This window comes from Heterocephalus glaber, unplaced genomic scaffold (genome assembly GCF_053883595.1).
Source record: "Heterocephalus glaber isolate CG9 unplaced genomic scaffold, H.glaber_assembly_v1.0 deba00001457, whole genome shotgun sequence".
Lineage (NCBI taxonomy): Eukaryota > Metazoa > Chordata > Mammalia > Rodentia > Bathyergidae > Heterocephalus > Heterocephalus glaber.
In genome coordinates, this window is record NW_028258305.1 from 35,757,406 (window position 1) to 35,779,016 (window position 21,611).

Sequence of the window (21,611 nt, forward strand, 5' to 3'; positions counted from 1 at the left end):
ACCTCAGAGAAAAAGAAAATAAAAAGGCACTAGGCTTCATATTTACTCTCTCGTGGAAGGATTTGTCAGCTTTGATAAGTGACACAATCAAGAAGCCCTAAAGGGGAGAGGTCCACCCAGCAAGGAGCTGAAGCCTCCTATCAACAGATGCAGGAGTGTGATTGAAAGCACAGGCTTCAGAAGAGAGTTGCTCTAGCAGGACTGCAGACTATAACACCTCAGGAGAGACCATGAGCCAAATAGCTGAACACAGAACCTCTAACCCATGGAAATAGTAAGATAATAAAGCTTATTAAATTCATATATCCAAATAAAGTATTTGCTTTTATACTTAAGAAAATGAGAAATGTTTTTAAAAATCAAGTTAACACACTAAGAACATACTAGACTGCCAAACTTAGGGAAAAGATGTACACTAACCAAACCTCAAACAAAAGTACAAATCACTTCCTTATATATTATCTTGTGAGATTTTTATGGGAAACCTAAAAGTACAGCAAAAGCTAAATAATTTCTACTAAGGTTCCAAAGTTTTGATTTTTAAAAAAATAAATATTTTCTGAATCTCACTTTAGTGTTCTTTCTGATATAGTCAAAGTACCTTGGGCTGGTTTTCAAGGATGGAAATGAAGCAAACACATAACAGTTTATATTGAAATGTGGAATTTAAATGGTAACCTATAGTTACAGACTTATACCTTATTAAAGGTAATGATATGATCTTTTCATTAGTCCTTCCTCAAGAGTTTTAGGAACTAGGCTATGTTAAACTGTGTTTTTGAAAGAAGACTCTCGTGGAACTCTAGAAGAGTAAGAGTAACAAATTAGTTCCACATTTTAGTTTCCTTTAGGCCAGGATATACAGAAATGGAGAGGTATGTGACACAGTGCTTATCTAACCTGTGTGAGGCTCTGGATTTGATTCCAGCACTGTGGCAGGATGGGAGAAAGAGAGGGAGGGAGGATCTTTTTGCCTATTTTGTAGACATACAGTTTTGCTTTTATTTATTTAGATTTCTACAGGCTTTCTACTGAAGTTGCAGTTTTTTCCAAACACAAGTACTAAGTAATTATACATACAGATATACATTCAAGAGATAAAGATGATAACAATTTCATATGTATACATAAAGTACAGTTTCTGTTACAAGCAAGACTTAAAATCTTTATTAGAACACTTCAATATTAGTGTTTAAACTGAAAAGGAGATCTGAACAAATGAAAAATTTCAACTTACCAAACTGTAGTTTCTTCATAATAGCCACATATTTTTCTTCAAGGGATTTTAATACTGACAAAGGTTTGGGTTTCATAGCCGCCTTCTTTGAATATTCACCTAGTTTTTTTTCTGTTATTTAATATTTCAAAATAAATAACATAAGTATGTATTTTTGAAGTTAAAAACAATTTGCTTCTGAGGTTCAAATTCTGAATCACAAAAAATCATCAAACTCTCCACTACCATCTTGCTATTTTACCATTTTGAGAACAAAGGATTTCTATTTCATAAACATTATAACAGGGTAATAAATAACCTAATCAACTTTAAAAATAAGAAACTGAAACAAAAAATGAAAAATCATTGTTCTTCTGTTGCTAATATATTAAATGCTAATTTAATCTGAATTCTCATATATAGCCTTAATGTCCTACTTTCTATTAATAAAACGGCATTTTTCAACTCACAAATAAAGAAATTTATGATGCATGCTTTCAGCCCACTAAATTTAGACCTAGCAATCAGAGATAAATGTTTTAAAATTACAAATTATTCATGACTGAAACCTGACAAAGAATAACCTAACAGAGAATAAACTTTAAGTAAATGCACTTGCCTGAAAACCATTAACGTAATGGAACAGAAGGGCAGTGTCCCACAGGTGAATGAGATATCTTTGCATCAAATGAAAAGTAACGTAAGAGGGAGGGCATTGTACCTTGATTTGCTTGCCGCAAATTGGTGGTAGCTGCATAAACTATCTCAGCAGTCTTCTGGATATCTGGTACCAAAAGAGTAAGTCCTTCTGGTTCTTGATCAGAGGCATCTGGTTTCACTCCTGTTTTAACATTTTCCCTTTTAGATCTGAATTTTTTTTAATATGGAAAGAAAATACAAGAAAAATTAAGTTCTTAGGACTAAAAATCAATACCTCCATAAATCAAATACATTGGCTATAAATAAAAATTAGTGTATATTACATTTGTCATGTATAATCTATAACAGGAGTAGTTTAAGTTAGATTCATTATCGCTTTTGAAGCCTCAGGCTAATGCCTATGATAATAAAGTTGTAAGAAGCTCTTCTCTTCTAATTAAATAAGACAAAACAAAGATTTTACAAATGTCATGCTCTAAAATACCTGCTACCTGTTATGTCCTTCACACCTTTTAAACTACACTTAATTATAAATACCTACAGAAAGCCAAGTCACTTCTATTGCTTAAAGTAACAAACAGCTCTAACTTCTAGGACTTGGGAATCAAAAGAATCACATGCAATCTTTTAATTCTATTTGTGAAATTACTTAAGAGTATATTAATTTCTAAGAAATAAAGAAATTATTTCAGAGTAGGATGTAGGTTCACTACTGGTTATCTTACCAAATGTGCTTCTATATACTGAACTTTTCATTAAACACTACATATTAGGATGTAAATTATTCCATTATTTCTTTTAAGACCTAAAATACCACAGGCAATCAAAGTATACAGTGAATGTTTACATTCACTTTCTTTCTGTTCTCGCTTTTTTTTTTAACTTTGATTATGTTGTTTTCTGAAACATGGTCTTGCTATATAGTTTAGACTGACCCTAAACTCATTGTAGCCCAAGCTGGCCTTGAACTTGTGGCCATCCTCCTGCTTTAGCCCGAGTCTGGGGATTACAGGCGTGTGCCACCAAGCCTGGTTTAAAAAAATGTATTAAAGTAAAAGACATTGCTAGTGGTCCCTCTCAAAATACTCCTTGCTTCATATGTATGTACCCCATTGTTCCTGTCACCTTCTGAAGCAGTTCTCTTTGGGAGGGGTACCAGGGATTAAACTCAAGACCTCACACTTGCCAGGCAGGCGCTGTGCCACTGAGCTAAATCCCCAGCACCTTCTGAAGCAGTTCTAAAAGTCCTCTTTCTTAGGCTAGGGATTTAGCTCAGTGGCTCCACTCCCTACCTCGAAAACTCAAGGTACTGAGTTAGATCCCCGTGCGAAGAAAAAAAGAAAAACCACCTAAAAGTCCTCTTTCTTGTTTTTATGAGGTGTGATCAGAACTATGGGGAATGCTATTGTATCCATCCAACAGAAAGGCAGGCTCCTAAAAACATTATGGTTTGTCCTCATCCATTGGATCTGGCACTGTGCAACTCCTAGTTCTTCCCCAAAATCAAAATGATCATAAAAGGTGAACATTTTGAATTGATTCAGGACATTGAGGGAACCACGTCAACACAACTAAAGACATGAAAAAGGACTTCCAGAACTGCCTCACAAAGTGGCAACAACAATGGAATGAGTGTATTTGAAGTGAGAGTAAGTATTCTGAGGAAAATTAATAGCAATGTAACTTCTACTATAATAAAATTTTTAAATATCCATGGTATTTTTAAATAGTACACCATACACCTAACCTTATGTCAAACTGTTCTAACAGGTTATATTACAGCAAGGTTTTAGTGTATAGGACATCAAAATGTTTATTTAAATTTTCTAGATGAATACAGTAATAATTTAATACAAGAGTCACTAAAAATCACAACTAAACATTATTTCCTTTTCTTCTTTTTCAACCCTTAGCATGTTATTCACACAATAAACATCTTTACTTAGTTTTTTTAACTTAAAAAAATCTGTATCTTCATTAATTCAGTAAATAAAAAATTTCAAACAAACCAAAATCACATATAAAAGTATTTAGAGTATTATGCTAAGGCACAATCTAAACTATATAGCATTTATTTTTCTAGTTGAATACCTACCAAGAAAAGGACTTTGCCATTATATTAAAATAGCATTACAGAGTGGGCATGAAGCCTTAGAGAATGTAAATACAACAAAATGCAGAAGAATCTGTAACAAAATAATACTGTCATCTACACACAAGCACAAACAAGCCTTTATCATAAAGACAAAAATCTGCTCAGAAATTCAATGCTTGATAACAGATAGATAATAATTAGTAAAACAAGATACTCATGCAGGCAGCGAGAGCAAATGTATACAGTATCATTCATGGGTTTTGAATTTGGTTTCTACAGTATGTGAAAGAACTATATCCACAGATATTCCTAACTATAAGGTATATACTATACCTCTCCTAGCAAAAGGACTTAATCGAGTGAGGCACAATGTGTCAATGAATCACTGCACCTTCTCCCATATGTTCTCTTTATGTTCGCAGAGAATATAAGAAGTCAGAGAGAACACAGGTCCACTTTCTTTTGCCATGCAGGGAAACAGTTGGCACATGTTGTATTCTATACTATTTCAGCCATCAATATCTGTGTGTGTATATGTATGCAGACATATGTATTTGCATGTACAGTATCCTTAGGAGTACAATGAATGCTTTAGAACTGAAATATCACGACATTTTTTGGTTTTTTTTGGTACCGGGGTTCGAACTTGGGTCCTTGCACTTGCGCAGCAGGCAGCGAAACCACTGAGCTAAATCCCCAGCCCATCACGACATTTTTACTTCTAGAGTCAACCCAGACATTGTTATCTTTTACAATTGTGAAATAAAATTGAGACTACAGTTTAACAGTGAAGCTAGCCATTTCTTAATAAAGCTTAATCAGATTCTTAACTGAATTTGTCAAAAACTGTTAATAAACTGTTAAATACTGAGAGGGAAAGTACAAAAGCTCTCCACAGTACCCTCTTTGAATTTACGAAGACTTTAACCTCCCTAACTATAGATGATTCTCTATTACTAAGCCTAAAAAAAGTCTTAAGTACAAGGCCCACTGAACTGTAAGTTGCTTGAGAAAAAAGTCACGGTTTTATCTATAATAAAATATGGATGGTTTTCTCAGTCTGTCATTAATCTGCTAAACCACTGTACTCTTAATAAAGATTTCACTTAAAGAAACATATCTTGCCAAGCAAAGAAGGAAGATATGAAAGTGAAGCTTATTCTTTCCAGAAAGGGTATTTTTTTCCTTGAAAAAACAAGAAGGCCTGACATGGAGAGTGAACTATAACAATATAATCTAGAGATTTATTGTATTTACATCCTTGAAAAACCACTGATTGTAAATTTCAAACCCTATTCATGAGTAACAGTTTCTTAATTCCAGTTCTTAAAAAATTAGTGAGAGGTTCTTAAAAACATATAAATGGGATAAGTAATTTTATATTTTTAAAATTTTAAACCAAAATTATTTTTTAGAATGTGAGAATCCAGAAGTTTAAAGAAATGTTTTACACCAAACGCATATAAAAAATGATCATATACACCTCATATTAAGACAATGGCTGAAACATAAAGCAGATATCTTAGACCTTTACATAAGTTCTCATGAAAAATTTTACTTTGAAAATTTCTTTCAGAAAAAACATACAGAAAAAAAGGGTGGCAGTATTTCAAATACATGAACACACACTACCTGCCTATTAGTGGCTGTGACTATTCATTTGTCTGACATGAAACTACTACAGTGAGTAGTTTCTTTTCTATAAAAGTTGCAGGTTACTGTCAACCCATATGTAGGCCCAGTTCATGAAAAAAGGCCATACCTTAGCTCACATCCTGAAGTCTGTGTGAAAAGCTATTTGAGTTCAAGGCACCTAGCTGGAAGTAGGTCTTTGAGACTGACAATGGATCCAACATGGTAAAAGCAATCAGCGACGGCCGCTACCATGGTATCCGCTGCTTTGTGCATACGTTGAATCTGGCTGTGATCACTGCCCTGAAGAAATATGAGGAAGCAACTGAAGTTTCTACTATTGCACACGATTATCTGCAAACATTTTCCACTATGCTATGAATTCCAATTAAAAAGCTAATAAATTAAGCAAATTTGGGTTCTGTGAGTTGTGATGTGAACTAGGATGTGAGCCAAATGGCCAGATCTTTCTTGTGAAAACAACAGGAAAAAAGAACCAATATCTCAGCATTCAGTTATATTGATGTGCCTCTACTAATACTACCACATAAAATTATGTGAGCTATTCAGAGTAAATATATCACATCAGAATCATGTGCTTTTACACTCCATAAACTGAAAACAACTTATTAGAGCTATTTCCTCAGTAGAACACTTAGGGAAAACTTCTTTAAACCTTTGCACTCCTAATTCTAATGCCAAAAATATTACACGGTTGAAATACTTGTTTAAAAGAGCCACTTGGGCCAAGGGTTTGGCTCAGTGGTTCCACCACCTGCTTTGCAAGCACAAGGTCCTGAGTTTGATCCCTGGTACCAAAAAAGAGAGCCACAAAAAAAAAAAAAAAAAGAGAGAGAGAGCCACTTGAAGAGGTAATCTGGATACCACATGTTATGTAGTTCAGGCTGGCCTTGAACTCACTATGTAATCCAGGCTGGTCTCGAACTCACAGAGATTCTGCCTCAGCCTCCCAAGTGCTGGGATTACAGATGTCCACCACCATGCTTTCGTATGGTCTAAAACTATTGAACAATAGCTGATCATAAATAGGGAGAGTGGTTTTGAGTGGGTGTTTTTGTTTATTCTTAAAATATCAACTACTACTCACTCAACTCCTCAAATAATTTCTTCTTGAGAAAGGAATTAAAGATATTAAAATATAGGGTATAGGGCCACGGATTTAGCTCAGTGGTTCCGTCGCCTGCCCCATAAGCGCAAGGAGCCGAGTTGGATCCCCAGTACCAAAAATAAAATTAAATAAATAAATAAAATACAGGGTATAAACAGTAAAATCTCGGAGACAGAAAATAATAATGTTTGGGCTGGGGATTTAGCTCAGTGGTGCAGCCACCTGCCTGCCTCACAAGTGCAAGGTTCTTTGATTCCCAGTATCAATAAAAAAAAAAAGAAAACAATAATATTTGAGGAGGAGCTGAGCAACACAGAGAAAAAAATTTTTATAATAAGCACACTGTCCCAATCTATGCAAGCAGATAACAAATTAGCTTCAAAAGTCAGTACTGTAGAAGAAAAATATATGTATCAATAACCAAAAAATTTTCAGGACAAAACAGTTTTTATTCATTCTTATTCAATTAATTTCATCAATTAATCGAGCAAGAAAAGGATAAAATGGGCTAAAGCTGACCTAATCCTTATATAATTGGTTATACATAGTTCTGTGTGTTCATTTACTAGCTACACAGCAAAACACAATGAGGCTTAGTTTACAATGGTAATGTAGTAATTATTAACTAGGCATAACTAAAATGCAATGTGTATCAAATGAAACATGCTGCCTCTTAATATATTATAGTTCTAATGGGGCCGGGGATTTAGCTCAGTGGTTTCACTGCCTGCTGTGCAAGCTCAAGGACCCAAGTTCGATCCCCAGTACCAAAAAAAATAAATATAGTTCTACTGTACATATTTGTCCAGGAAATAAAACATGAGTAAAACACAAATATCATTAAAAATGGTATAAAATCCACATTACTACATGTGCTATGGAAGATTATCAAAAGTAGCTTTATATTTTCCATTAAAATATTTTTACTTCTTTGTCATCATTTTTAAAAAGTTTTATAAATCTTAAATATCCAAAGACACCTCAAACACCAGTCCATCCATCTCCCCTATTTTAAATTAATCATGGATCCACACACCTAATTATTTTCTAGAAGTTGAGTTTAGATCCATTTAACTGGGACATCTGGAGATGTACATTCTTGTACTTCCACTCTGCATTAGAAAACCTAAAACAAATCACAATCTTCCTCTTTTTCAAAAAGGGGAGATCCAAACTACCTTAATTCTAAAGACTCCTTCACAGTTATACAGACAAGCTTGCAATGTACCCAGAAATATTTGTTATAAACTAAATCTTACTTAGCAATGGATTTCAAATTCAGTGTTAATACTGCTTGAGATTTTGTCTAAGATAATAGAACTTATATAACTTGATAAAGAGTAAAATGAATTTTACATTAAAATGTACTACTGAGGCAAAAATATTAAGTCAATAATTCGTAAAAGTTTTAAAAAATCACTTAATAGACTAAATTGTATTTTGGCATTTTCAGGAATGAGCCAAAATTCAAGCCTAGCCATTATGTAAGCGTGAAACCTAAGCAATCAGTGATCTATTTGGGTAGGAAATAGTAGTGGTGTATAAAAACAGAAGTATCCAGACTGAGTCAATCAACTTGTCTTCCTTTATAAATATTGTTTTCCATAATACTGCAGATATCATCAGACTTGGGAACTGATTCCCAGCTTTATTTATTAATAATTTTATGATTTTTGTGTTGGGGGTGCTTAAACCCAGGGTGCTCAACACTAGATCCCCAATCCTTTTTATTTTCACTTTGAAACATGGTCTCCCTATGTTACCTAGGCTGGCCTCAAACTCCTCATCTTCCCATTTCACGCTCCAGAGTAGCTAGGGTTATAGGCTGTGCCACTACACCCAGGCTGCCCTTAGTAATTTTTTTTTTTGGGGGGGGACCGGAGATCAAACTTGGGTCCTTGTGCTTGCGCAGCAGGCAGCAAAACCAGAGCTAAATCCCCCGCCTTGCCCTTAGTAATTTTTTATTTGGGGGAATAAGGGCGGTGCTGGGGATTTGAACATAGGGCCTTTGCACTGGGCTACATTCCCAGCTCTCTTTCTAAATTTTCAACACAAGATCTCGGTAAGTCACTAAATTTCCCAGGCTGGGTGCCAATTTGTGATATCCTTATCTCATCTCCCAGGCATGTGCTACTACGTCCAACTATTAGCAAATTTTTAATGTTAAACTCTAATAGTTTCATTCTCTGTTCAATAAGAATATTTTCTTGCCTACTACATCTAGCAAGGCAAACAACATATTCTTAATTCTGAAACTGTAAATCCTATATAAAAAGTTAAAAGCTGTATTACCTCCTTATGTTTATTATATACCAGTAACTCTAAACAACTATTTGTTTACTAGCACTTACCCATAGTAAGGTTGATTGGCTTATTCTCAAAAAACCGGAAAGGAAATTAATAAAACATAAGAGCTAGGACAGAAATACTGTACTAGTCAAAATTAATTTAAAATGACAGAACAAGCAAAAATATTTTTGTTTTTCATCTCCCTAAGTCACCAATCCAACAGTTATAATTCATTTTCACCAGATTTTGATCATTATAATTGTAATCCTTATAACTGTTTCAAAATTAAGTATAGAAGTACTGCACTCATGGATTAATAAACATCTATTCATTCACAGGCTATCTTTACATGTGTCGGGACTGCTCAAACTGGATGTATGTCTTTTACCTGATACTTTCCAATCTCTCACTCCCCCTCCTCAGGGAAGAAGGCCCACTGACTGTAGGCCTAAACATCAAAAGTACTGCATAAAACAACCATTAAACTATATAACTAAAGAAGTAAGCCCAAAATTACGTTGTTTTTGAATAAATGAGAAAATGGTGTATTTTTCTGCATTAGGCAAGAGAAATATTTCAAACACGAAGTAACTGAATATTGCCACCCTGGCAGCACCTGAAAATTACTGTAATAAAAGTTGTCAAATTGTAAAAATAATTATGACCCATTATATACATGTACCAACTCCCTAGGATGAGTATAATCATTATGTACTGCAAACATGTGCTTAAAAAAACAAAAAACAGGGCCAAGGATTTAGCTCAGTGGCACCGAGCCTGCCTCGCAAGTGCAAGGTCCTGAGGTTGATCCCTAGTACCACACCACACACCAAAAACCCACAAAACAAAACCCCCAGGTTATCAAACTCTGGCCAAGGGAATGAATTTCTCAAACTCTGGCCAAGGGAATGAGTTTAAGTCCTTGGTAAGTGAACACCAAAATCTTTTTATTCTCTGTAGGTGCTTAGTCTGGTAGTAGACAAATAAAAGAAATAAAGAGCTTTTTGTTAATTTGAAATTCCCTTTGATCTTCAAAAAAAAAAAACCCAAATTTTTTTGTTGTTTGTTTTTTGATATGGTGTCTCACTATGTAATCCACACTGGCTTCAAATTTAAAAACTTCTTGCCTCAGCCTCCTGAATGCTGAGATTACAGATGTGGACCACCACCATGCCGAGCTCACCCTCTGACCTTTCTATTGAAATGATTACTAAGGTGTAAACTAAGCAAAGAACTACTCAATATTAATTCGGGTGAATGAACTTTTTATTCAACCATTCGCCCATTTTTGTTCCAACTATTATTTAAAAATTTCTAGTGATTAAGAACTAAAACATTTTGAGATAACATCCTGAAATGCTCTACTTTTTACTGTTTAGATTTTAAGTGATAAATGATGGTAGAAAATTTGTCTAAGTAGAAAATTCCATTTAACATTATAAATACAGTTTAAGGTATATTTTTTAAATGCTATAAAGCTAAAGCATAAAATATGTCATGTATATTCCTAAAAACATTTTAATTTCTCAAGTCAATCTTGAGCATTTCTTCACTGTTTTCTTGTACTTCAGTTGAAAACTGCAAAGTGTTAAATGCAAAATTCTCTATTTTGAAGTGCTATACTAAACTTTTCTTAACTTCATGCAGAATGTTATTCCTAAATTGTCTTAATCTAAGTGCTTACTCATAGCTAACAATAATATTAATCACTTTGTCTATGTTAACTTTTACACTTTAACACTAGGAAGTTATAATAAACTGTGGCTCTCTTTTTTTTTTGGTACCAGGGATCAAACTCAGGACCTTGCACTTGCCAGGCAGGCGCTGCGTGGCTGAGCTACATCCTCAGCCCCTAATTGTGACTCTTGATAGGAAGTGTTAGAAGAGATAGTAGATAATAGCATCGTGAATTAAAAGATGTTAATATAGTTTTTAGTAAATAATGCAATTTGTCTAAGAAAGTATCAAGATTTTAGAAAACAGACTAAATCACAAAAAATTAATTCTTAGCTGCTACCTTGCAATGTGAGCAAATTCACCAAACCAGGCAAGAAAGGTGAAACTGATGAAAAGCGTACTTCCTCAAATAGTGCTCCAGTTTATACCAAATAGCAAATGCATGAGAGTACTATAAAAATTGATCACCAAGTAGAGATGATCATGTTAAAGTATAAGCATAACTGAGGGAAATTAGAAACATACCTTAACATCTTATTTCAAAAATTGAAAATTCAGAAGCTAGTTTTCAGACATGTACATGTGTGTGCTTTTTATATGCATATACACACATATAATTACCTCACATATTCTTACATGTAATAGTAAAAACTATAATTACATTACTGCAGAATTATGTGGGTTACCTTTTATTAAAACACAAGTGCCTTCAGGTTAAAAGGTCACTTCTTTATGTATATTCTATGAGTCAATACTCTGGGCAGTGCTCTGAAATAAGAGATGTGTTTTGGAGAAATGTGGCAACATCTTAGATCAGCAACACAGACCTAGATGAGAAGATGCTTCAGCTAAACATAGGGGCAAATAAGAATACTGGATATCATTGTCCGTGGGGAAGTAAAAAACCAAAAAGAGCATGTTAAAATTATGAGGCAGATAACACACATTTCTAGATGATAGCCACATTTCAAAATAAAAATCAAGATTAGTTTGACTATCTGCTAACTTTAGCTTCTTCAATTAAGCACAGAGGGAAGAGTGAAAAGGAGATAGTTAATGAACGTCTTCCTACTTCTTGTCCTTATCTACTTGTTAGTTTGTATTTGCTTCTATGGGAGGGACATATCCTTTTAGTCAGTTTCGAAAGGTGCAGGAAGACATTAATGGTAGATATGTGAATAACTGCATGACAGTGAGGAATCTCAAGACACTTTTGGTTAATTCTATAGTGTTTATAGAATTTTCCTTTATAAAATACAGAGCACTGGTGGTTTTGGAGACTATTTTTGTTTTAGTTTGTTCACAATTTTTTATTTTTAACATCCTCAGAAAAGACAAGCTATGGCAATGGAAAATATGTCCGTGGTTAGGTTATGGGTTAGAAGAAGGCTTGATAGTTTTCCAGTAGCACCAGGGAGTTTGTCAGGGGGGAGTGAAACTTATAGCTCCTGTTTGTGACTATGATTACAGGAATCAAAACATGTATTCAACTTCATAGAACACAGATCAAATTACTCCATAATGAAATTATAAAAAGTAATTGCACCACATTGTATTTGTTCTTCCAACCCTCACACCTCTTTCGGCAGGCTCTCACTGTGTTGTCCAGGCTGGTCTCCAACTCCTAGCCTCAAATGTTCACACTGCAAGAATCAACTTTTTTGCTGGATGTGGTGGTGTACACCTGAGGTTGAGGCAGGAGGACTGCCAAGAGTTGGGGGCTAGCTGGGGCTACATAGTAAGTTTAAGACTGGTCTGAACTACATAGCGAAACCCTGTCTCAAAAAAAGAGGATCAAATTTTCTTAATATGCTCCCATAAATATACAATGAACCTATGTCCAGTGAATGAACCAACAATACTCTCCTGAGCAGGGCTTAACTCACCTATATTGAGGTAATTACAAAATTTCTAATGCACAAATTAGATAAGTGTAAGGTAAATGAATTGCCTTCAGCTTAATATTTTTCCATCTCTTCTTATAAAAAGTTTCAGACACGGGCTGGGGATTTAGCACAATGGTTCCACTGCCTGCCTCGCAAGCAAAAGGTCCCGAGTTCGATCCCCGGTACCAAAAACAAAAACAAAAACAAAAAAAATAGAATCTCCATCATTCTTTCAATTATCAGATCAAATTAGGGTTTAGGTATCCGTATCAAAACAGGCTAATCACAATTAAGTTATTCCCACCAGAAATAGTAAATGTCCTCTTTATACCCAGTAAAAACATTTTAATTTTCTAATTTTCAAAAGAAAGATGAAAATTCTAAATGTAACATACACAACTACCTTCAATGAAAATTATAAACACAATCATCATGTAGAGATCTTTAGAATACATAATAAATTTCAGAGTTAAATATAATAAACTTGAAGCAGGGGGGGAAAGTCCATGTCTTTTGTGTATGCTTGGTGTAACAAAGAAAAAAAAAGACAATATCTTAAGTCCTGACAGGCTGGAAAAGAAGATTTTACTCTGTGAAGTTAAATGTGAATTCTCAATATGCACAATCCTGAAAAACTGTAGGGATGTGATACACCACTGGTTTTAACAGAGGCTGCATAGTGTAAGAGACAATGGGAGTATCAGCTAAGCACACAAATCTCAACATAAAACACACCAATAGTATTTCTGTTAGTAAACTCACAGAGTGTCACTAAAAGTAGATACTGTACAAGGTCACTGTAAAGATAAAATAACAAAGGAAATGAGGCCCATAAACTTATTATTATCTTCACATTTTTTTGTAGGAGATAAGTAATTTTTAAGTCTAAGATATGACTTTTCTTCTGATTGAAATAAGAATAAGAAGAATAATTTTTCCAGGAAATCAAATAGAAAAATAAAGAGCTTCAGCTAAAGGAAATCCATACATTCTCTTTCTGAAATTAAATTTTCCAAGTGAATTATTGCATTTGGCGCAGAAGTCCAAGATTTCTCCTTTCTTTTTTCTGCAGTGCTGGAATTAAATCCAAGGGTGAGCACACTGAGGTACATCCCCAGGTTTTAAAATTTTTATTTTGAAACAAGGTCTCAACTAAGTCACAGGTTGCTCAGGCTAGGGTCAAACTTGTAATCCTCCTGCCTCAGCCTCCCATAGTGCTGGGAATACAGACCTGAGCTACCACATCCAGCTAAGATATCTTTTTCAAAAAATTATACCACATATATTATGTAAACAGGAAAGCAATTAAGAAAAGCAAACTGCCCAAAGAGGTACTGTACGTGTCCAGATGCTACTGACTGCAGTGAATAATTCTATAATTATTTTACAATTCTATTATAATTCTAATTATGTTCTATAATTATCTTACAATTCAATATGCTATATGTCCATTTTGGTAGGATCCCTAGAAATTACAGTGTAAGTAAATACATAAAGTAAGATACTTTTATTTTACTGGTTTTATTTTCACATTCCTAACACTTCTACTCTGTGATACTATTTTTTAACACTGCTACAATTACAACAACATTCCAAACTATTGTACAACTTTTAGTTTAATACCATACCCCTTAGTTAAGAAGCAATGAAGGTTTTACAAATTTTGAACAGCAGAAAACAGAAACATAAGATACAGGAATACAAGGCACTGTGCGCTCTAAGAAGATGTGGGCAAATACTTTTTCTCCAACTAGTGACAGGATCATATGGCTTTTTCCTTTCTTCTGTTGAAATGATGACTTTTGGAGGTGGATCTTCCAATGCTGAACTAACACTGCCATCCCTATAACAAAACCACTTTCTACATACTGCCAGATCTGACTTCTAATAGTTTGTTTTGTTAAACAAATTTCTATCTGTGTTCATACTTTTTTCTTCTATTATCTTTATCCAATTTTAGCATTAGCACAATGTTGATTTTCTAAAATGAGGGGAGAAGTGTTCCTTCTTTTTTCTGCTTTAATTGTTTGATATAGTTTATCAGTTAAAATGTTTATGAGCCTGCTGTTGTCATACAGGTTTTCAAGCTAGGAATATACTTTCTTTAATAGGAGCTATTCAAATTTTATATTTCCTCCAGAGTTAGTTTCATTAATTTGTCTTCTAAGTTACTTCTTAGAAGTTGTCAAATTTATTTCAAAAAAGATTTTTGTAATATGCTTTCTATATCCTTTTAAATTCTGTAAAATCTGTGGTAATGTCTCCTGGATCTTAATATTGTAATTTTAAAAATGTATAACTGATATTGTGTAACAGGAAGAAAAGGTCTAAAAGAGCAGGGGAATTGGCACGGGTAGGGGAAGGGAAAAAAGGGAAAGGAAAAAATATGAGAAGAGGAAAAAAATGGAAACAAGGTCTTTGCAAACAGGGAAGGGTGGAGGGGGGTGAAGGGAGGGCAAAGGAAGGGGAAAAAAATAAGAACCAAGAGACTCATGTAATGGTACGAGATCCCAATGATGAATGTTACTGTATTTTATACCTAAAATGTACCAATAAAGTTAATGGGGGGGGAGAAGATGTGGGCAATTTCAGAGCTTTGTATGTTTTATAAAAATTGATTGCTCAAAAACTCCATGTTTATTGTACAGAAGGGAAACTGATAGCCAGTGCAAAGAACACGATGTTCAATTAGAGAAAATCTCAAGAAATTAGACAAGATAAAATTCAGTTTTAATCCATCTAATTCAGTTCTATTAAAGTACTGCACTGCTTTTATGTAATTACTCTGGCTTCCTAGGTTACCAGTCAGTAAGATGGGGGTGGGGGTGCCTAAAACAGACCATGAGAGCAAATACAACACTATTCTCTTTTACACAACAGAAAAAAAACAACTATCAAAGAAATATATGTTTGTATCTTCTTCAACGAGAAAAAACAGAGTAGAATGAACCTACACCTGTTTTATTATTTTGCTTTTTGAGACTGGTTCGTGTTATGTTGCCTAGGCTGGCCTCAACCTCTTGGACTCAGGCAATCCTCCTGCCTGAGACTCCTAAGTAGCTGGGACTAAAGGTGTACACCACTATACCTAGCTAACTCTACAACTTTTTATAGCTCTACAAAATGGCCTTTTTTAAAACTCTTCTCTACTTTATGATTCTCACTATGTGGCCATCAATCAGTAGCTTTTAGTGTTAAGGATACCACATTAAACCAATAAACACAGAATTATCTCATAAACTGATTTCCCCCCAAAGGTAAACACTGATAAAAACTATACTACTAGTAACCAATTCTCTATCATCCTTGGACCTATCCTTTTTAAGCTGTATATTCTTAAAAATATAAGTGAGAACAGGCAAAGTAAATAGATGAAAAAGAACATCAATGAAATCAAAAGACCACTGACAGAGAAATAAACTTCCACTGGCAATATAACTGCCTCAATAATCAGAATTAGACTATCTTTAAGGAAAAATAACAACTACTTAACACATTCATCTAAGAAAAAGGAATAAGAACTTACCACCTCAATATCTACTAAGGTACAAGCTTAAACCAAATTAACTTAAGAATTAAAAGGGTCCACTAAGATAAAAATCAACTTTATTGCAATTCCAACAATGCCTAATATCCCCCTCCCCTCTGTTTTTGAGACAGGGTTTCCCATGTAGATCAGATTGGCCTTGAACTCACTATGTAGCCTAGGCTGGCTTCAAACTTTCAGTGATCCTCTTGCCTCAGCCTCCCAAGTGCAGGGATTACAGGCATGCGCCACCACCCATCATCTTTTGATTTTTAAGAAAAGTTATATCATGAATTATAACATGTATCACAATGTAATAGGAGTAATCCACAAACCCAACAATTGGGCTTCTAGGATTCTAAGATGCAAAGAATTCAATAAGCACTAAAAGATGTACTTGTGAGGTTATTATAATTAAAAAATAAATATTCATGAGTAAACAGCCAGGTAAAACACACCAGCTAAATACAATGGGAAATTAAATGTAGTAAGACCAGTGTTAGTGGGGGAAGGGTAGCTCAGTGGTAGAATGCTTGCCTAGCAAGTGTGAGGTCCTGGGTTCAATCTATCAAACAAACAAAAACAGAAAGTCAGTGGTAGGTACTTAATGTCACTGAAAGGTATATCTTAACATCAATATGGAGTGAAACTAGTATTCATTTGTATGATAGCTACAGTGTGCTAGCATTTAAGGAAAACTATTATCTGTAGCTAATTCTACAGTGAGATGTCTGAGAAGCCACTGTGAATAAATGTTTCTGAGTGTAGAATGTGGGTAGATACTTTTGTCTGTTTATATATTGCTTGTGTGTGTTATGAATGTGCACGCACACATGTATAGTATCTACCACTGAAAAAGAAAAACCCAAACCACCCATATTTTAAAAATATATTAGAGGCAAGGTTAAGAGGAACAAATGTAGTGTAGTACCTTAAACGGTTGGTATAAGTATCAACACAGGTCTTCATTTTCGCCAATAATGTACCAACAGAAGTTTGACACTCTGACTGTTCTTCTTCCTCTTCACCATTTTCTGTAGAAAGAGGCAACAAGAGCGGCACCATGGAGGCACAGGAAGCAATCGCCCGGAGCAATTCCAGCAGAGCCCGATAGAGTGGCACATGTCTTGCCATGTCCAGAACTATGGAGGGAAGAGGGAGAAAAGCACAAAATGAGAACACGTGCAACATACAACTAAGTCTGTAACACTCAGCATCTAACTGATATCAAGATAAATTGTTAGATGGTAAATAAACTAATGCAGTAGATGTTTATGAGGTACCAATGTATAAAGAATACTATAGCTACTTTTGGAAACAAAAAAAAAAAAAAAAGAAGAAAGTACAGAGTTGAGGGAATAACAAGAAATGTAACTAGACATCTAGTTATATTATCCATAAAAATGAATAGCCCAGATAATATAGTATGGCCTTTTTTTCCCCTCCCTCCCTCCCTCCCTTCTTTATTTTTGAGACAGGAACTCACTATGTGCTTTAGACTGGCTTTGAACTCACTATGTAGCCCAGGCTAGCCTTGAACTCACAACGATCCTCCTGCCTCACTCTCTCAAATGCTGGGATTAAAAGCATGCACCATCATGCCTGGCTATAGTATGGCATTGAATACACTTACAAGTATGAAACAGAAATGCATTTTAAAAGTTTAAGTGAAATAATGAAGTCATTCTGTTATAAAAACAAGAAAGATAAGACTATAGTTTATTAAGTCTACTGCAACTAATCAACCTTCTTGTTAACACAAAATGTTGATTATGCTAACTTTTAATTAGAGGTTTTTTTCCCTTAAAAATCACATTTATTGAAAATGGCTTCCTTATTTTAACAATACGTATTGTTTCTAAGCCTGTCTAAGGGTTTACAGAATTTACTTTTGTGACTCCTGTGACAAAAAGATCCAACACTTTCTTTTCCAAAACCAGTTATTAAGCAGCCTTTCCCAGTTGCTGGACTGGCTGGGAACACAGCAGTGAAGATGACAAAATCCCCTCATGTAACTTATGCTTTAGGTAAAGGACAAATAAATGACAATTTTTTCAGAAGCCAGGAAACACTCTAAATCTTAGAAAATTAAAGGTGAGAGAAAAAAAATCAGGGAGATTACTAATTAGGGATAGGAAATGCCTCAACGCCTCCACGGGGGACAAGTATAGAAGGATGAGGCATCATGCAGAATCCTGGACTTTCTGTGGCTGCTTACATAGTAAAGGGGTAAAGGGCTTGACAAATTAGTTCTGATGATCTGATGACAGGGAGGCTATTCAGAATATTATTTCAAGTGATGGAGAAGCAGGCCTCATTTATGCCCTCTAATCACTATGCACAGGAGAGGGGTAGCAAAGCACAACTGCCATGTTTTTACCATGTACAATATTTCTATGTACTGTATACTTGGGTCTACCTAAAGCCTCTTTTCCAATCCATGTTCTAAGGTTACATTGTAGTACATTGTTCAGGAAATACAAATTATATCCAAAAGGTACAAAACAGAACATTCACACTTGTGAAGATGTGAGAAACTGGACTCATACATACAAGTAGAAGTGTAAATAATTTGGTATTATTTGGCATTATGCACTAAAGTTGAAACTGCCTGGCACATGCTTAACTCCCAGTATTCTGGGAGGCTGATGCAGGAGGGTAGCAAATTCAAGCCCATCCTGCGAAACTTTGAGAGACCCTGTCACATATAAAAAGGGCTGGAAGGACCCAGGATTTAGCTCAGTGGCACTCTGCCTGCCTCCCAAGCACAAAGTCCTGAGTTCAATCCCCAGTAACGGAATGAATGAATGAATGACAAAAGAAAGGGCTGGAGCCAGACATGGTGGCGCATGTCTGTAATCCCAGCACTACAGAGGCTGAGGTAGGAGGATCACAGTGAGTTTGAAGCTAGCCTGGGCTACAAAGTGAGTTCAAGGCCAGTCTGAACTGCATTGTGAAACTGTCTCAAACACAAAAAAGCCTACATTCTATGACCCAGCAATATCACATATTACTGGAAAGCAAGCTGGCAAAGATGTTCAATGCAATGTTTCAATACTAGAATTTCAGAACAACCTAATAGTATCATATACAAATAATAACATATCCAAATAATTCTCTCCTATGAAGCTTTTAGACAATATAGTAGATATGGCCAGGGATTTAGCTCAGTGGTTCCGCCGCCTGCCTCCCAAGTGCAAGGTCCCAAGTTCAATCCCCAATACCAAAAAAAAAAAAAAAAGAATATAGTAGACATATCTCCCACATCAATATTTGAGTGGGTAAGTTGCAAAATTTATTACGTAGATGACATACATGTAAGCCTAAACACTATTAATTTTTTGTTGTTGTTTTTGATTTTTTTGAGGCAGGGTCTGCCTTTGTAGTTCAGGCTGGCCCTGAACTCACTATGTAGCCCAGGTTGGCCTCAAACTCAGGTGATCCTCCTGCCTCAGCCTCTGCACTGCTGGGATTACACTTGTGTACCACCACGCCCAGCTCAACACTATTAACTTTTTATAAATGGGTACTACAGAAGAATATTTAGACAAAAAGATAAATTTCTAAAATTCAATTGCATAAAAATTCAGTTATGTATATATATGATTAATACCACCAGCTGATTAGCCTGACAAAAGTAGCACAATATTCCTGGTAAGTTTATAGTCTCTTTTGACCATTTTCCCTCTTTCCCCACTCTTCATCAAGTACATCACTTGGGTACAAATTCATATCACCCTTTTGCTATACAATGACACTCTTTGGATGAATTATTCTATGGAGGTTACTGTCCTCACTGTATATATGAGCAACTAAGATTTGGTACATCCCACAAACAGCAGATGACAGTAGGAAGACCAATGCTGGCATGGGTATAAATTCATAGCTGTCCCTGTTATGGCATAATGCTTTCTGAGCTGTCCAGTATGGCAGCTACTGGTCACACTGCTCTTTAAACTCAAAATCATAAACATAAAAACAAAAGCAACTAAAAATTCAGTTCTTCATTTGCAAGAGGAGGAGGAAGAGGGGGAAAGAGGAAGGGAAAGAAGGAAGAGAAGGTAGAGAAAGAAGAAAAGGAGAAGCAGCAGCCATAGCAGAAGTATAAGCACAAATGGGAAATAACTAGATTTACTTTCAGAGAACATTATTTCAGGAAAAAAATTCCCAAAAAATACCAGAACAACTAATTTACATAAGTTTTTAAAGTCTGTAGACTCCAAATTATTATGTACAGATGATGTTAATTTTCTATAACAAATAATCAAAAATATAATAGAAAAAAGATTAATCACAATAGTAAATCCAAAAATACATAAGAACTTTGTGAGGAGGGACAAAAATCCACAGTTCAGGACTAGGTGACAGTGTCAGTAAACGGCTATTATGTCCATGGACAGGCACATTCAATATGGTAGAAATGTCAATTTAAAAACGTGGATAGCCAGGAATGGTGGCACATACCTGTGATCCCAGCACTCAGGAGGCTGAGGCAGGAGGATTGCCATGAGTTCTAGGCCGACCTGAGCTACATAGTGAGATCTAGGCCAGCCTGAACTACACAGTGAGAACCTGTCTCAAAAGCAAATCAAAGCAAAGCAAAATGACAACACACGAATGAAGAAGAAATAAGATGTGTCATATACATATAACAACTATCCACAATGGATATATTCATGATATACCACAAATAGGTACTAATGAAATAAAAAAACAAAAACATGCAAGGCGGAGGATATAAAATTTGGTGGCAGGACATGTATATTTAGCAAGCCTGAGGCCCTGGGCTCAAATCTGAGCAGCCCCCCTCAACAACAACAAAAAACATATGCCAAAGGCACTTTCAGCAAAAATACAACACAATTCTCTTTGCATCAGGTGTTTTGTTTTGTATTTTATTTTGTTTCTGAGACAGGTTCTCGCTATGTAGTTCAGGCTGGCCTTGAACTCACTATGTAGCCCAGGCTGGCCTCCAATTCATGGTGATGTTCCTGCCTCAGCCTTCTGAGTGCCGGAATTATAGACATGCACCACCATACCCGGCTGTATCAGTTTATGAATATAACAAAAACAAATCTTAAAGGAAAACACGGTGGATATCAACGGATTGCTAGAATGAATTACAGGGCTCAGAAAAAGTTACATTCATGACTATAGTTCATCTATTACAGTGATCAGCAAGGAAAAAAAGTATTTGTAGAATCTGGAGGAATCCTAACATAGGCTTCCTGTATTCTCTATGTTTTCTGGAAGGATTCACACAGTGCATAGATGTTCCAGCAGTAACATACAATGACACATGTGCAGTATTTCTGCCCTAAAATGTTCATGTGAAACTCAAGAATACAAGATTTTGGGGTTGGGGATTTAGCTCAGTGGTTCCGCTGCCTGCCTCACAAGCACAAGGTTCCGAGTTCGATCCCCAGTACCAAAAAAAAAAAAATACAAGATTTTTACTGGATATTCGTCACCTAGCTTTTGCTACCCAAACTCCAAATTCC

At 35.3% G+C, this 21,611-nt stretch overlaps 1 protein-coding gene across 14 annotated transcripts in view; it reads right to left on the reverse strand.

Annotated features, from left to right (window-relative positions):
* The window catches only part of Birc6 (baculoviral IAP repeat containing 6), a 243,878-nt gene that overhangs the window by 23,628 nt on the left and 198,639 nt on the right, over positions 1-21,611 (reverse strand). For 13 of the 14 annotated variants that reach the window (XM_087216157.1, XM_087216155.1, XM_087216152.1 and 10 more), the window contains 3 exons: positions 17,042-17,252; positions 1,938-2,083; positions 1,238-1,348 (listed from right to left, as the gene is read on the reverse strand). In XM_087216157.1, coding sequence (XP_087072283.1) covers positions 1,238-1,348; positions 1,938-2,083; positions 17,042-17,252 — 468 coding nt within the window. Of the gene's footprint in view, positions 1-1,237; positions 1,349-1,937; positions 2,084-5,733; positions 5,907-17,041; positions 17,253-21,611 lie in introns of those variants that run through there. The other variant, XR_015453010.1, reaches the window with a different exon arrangement.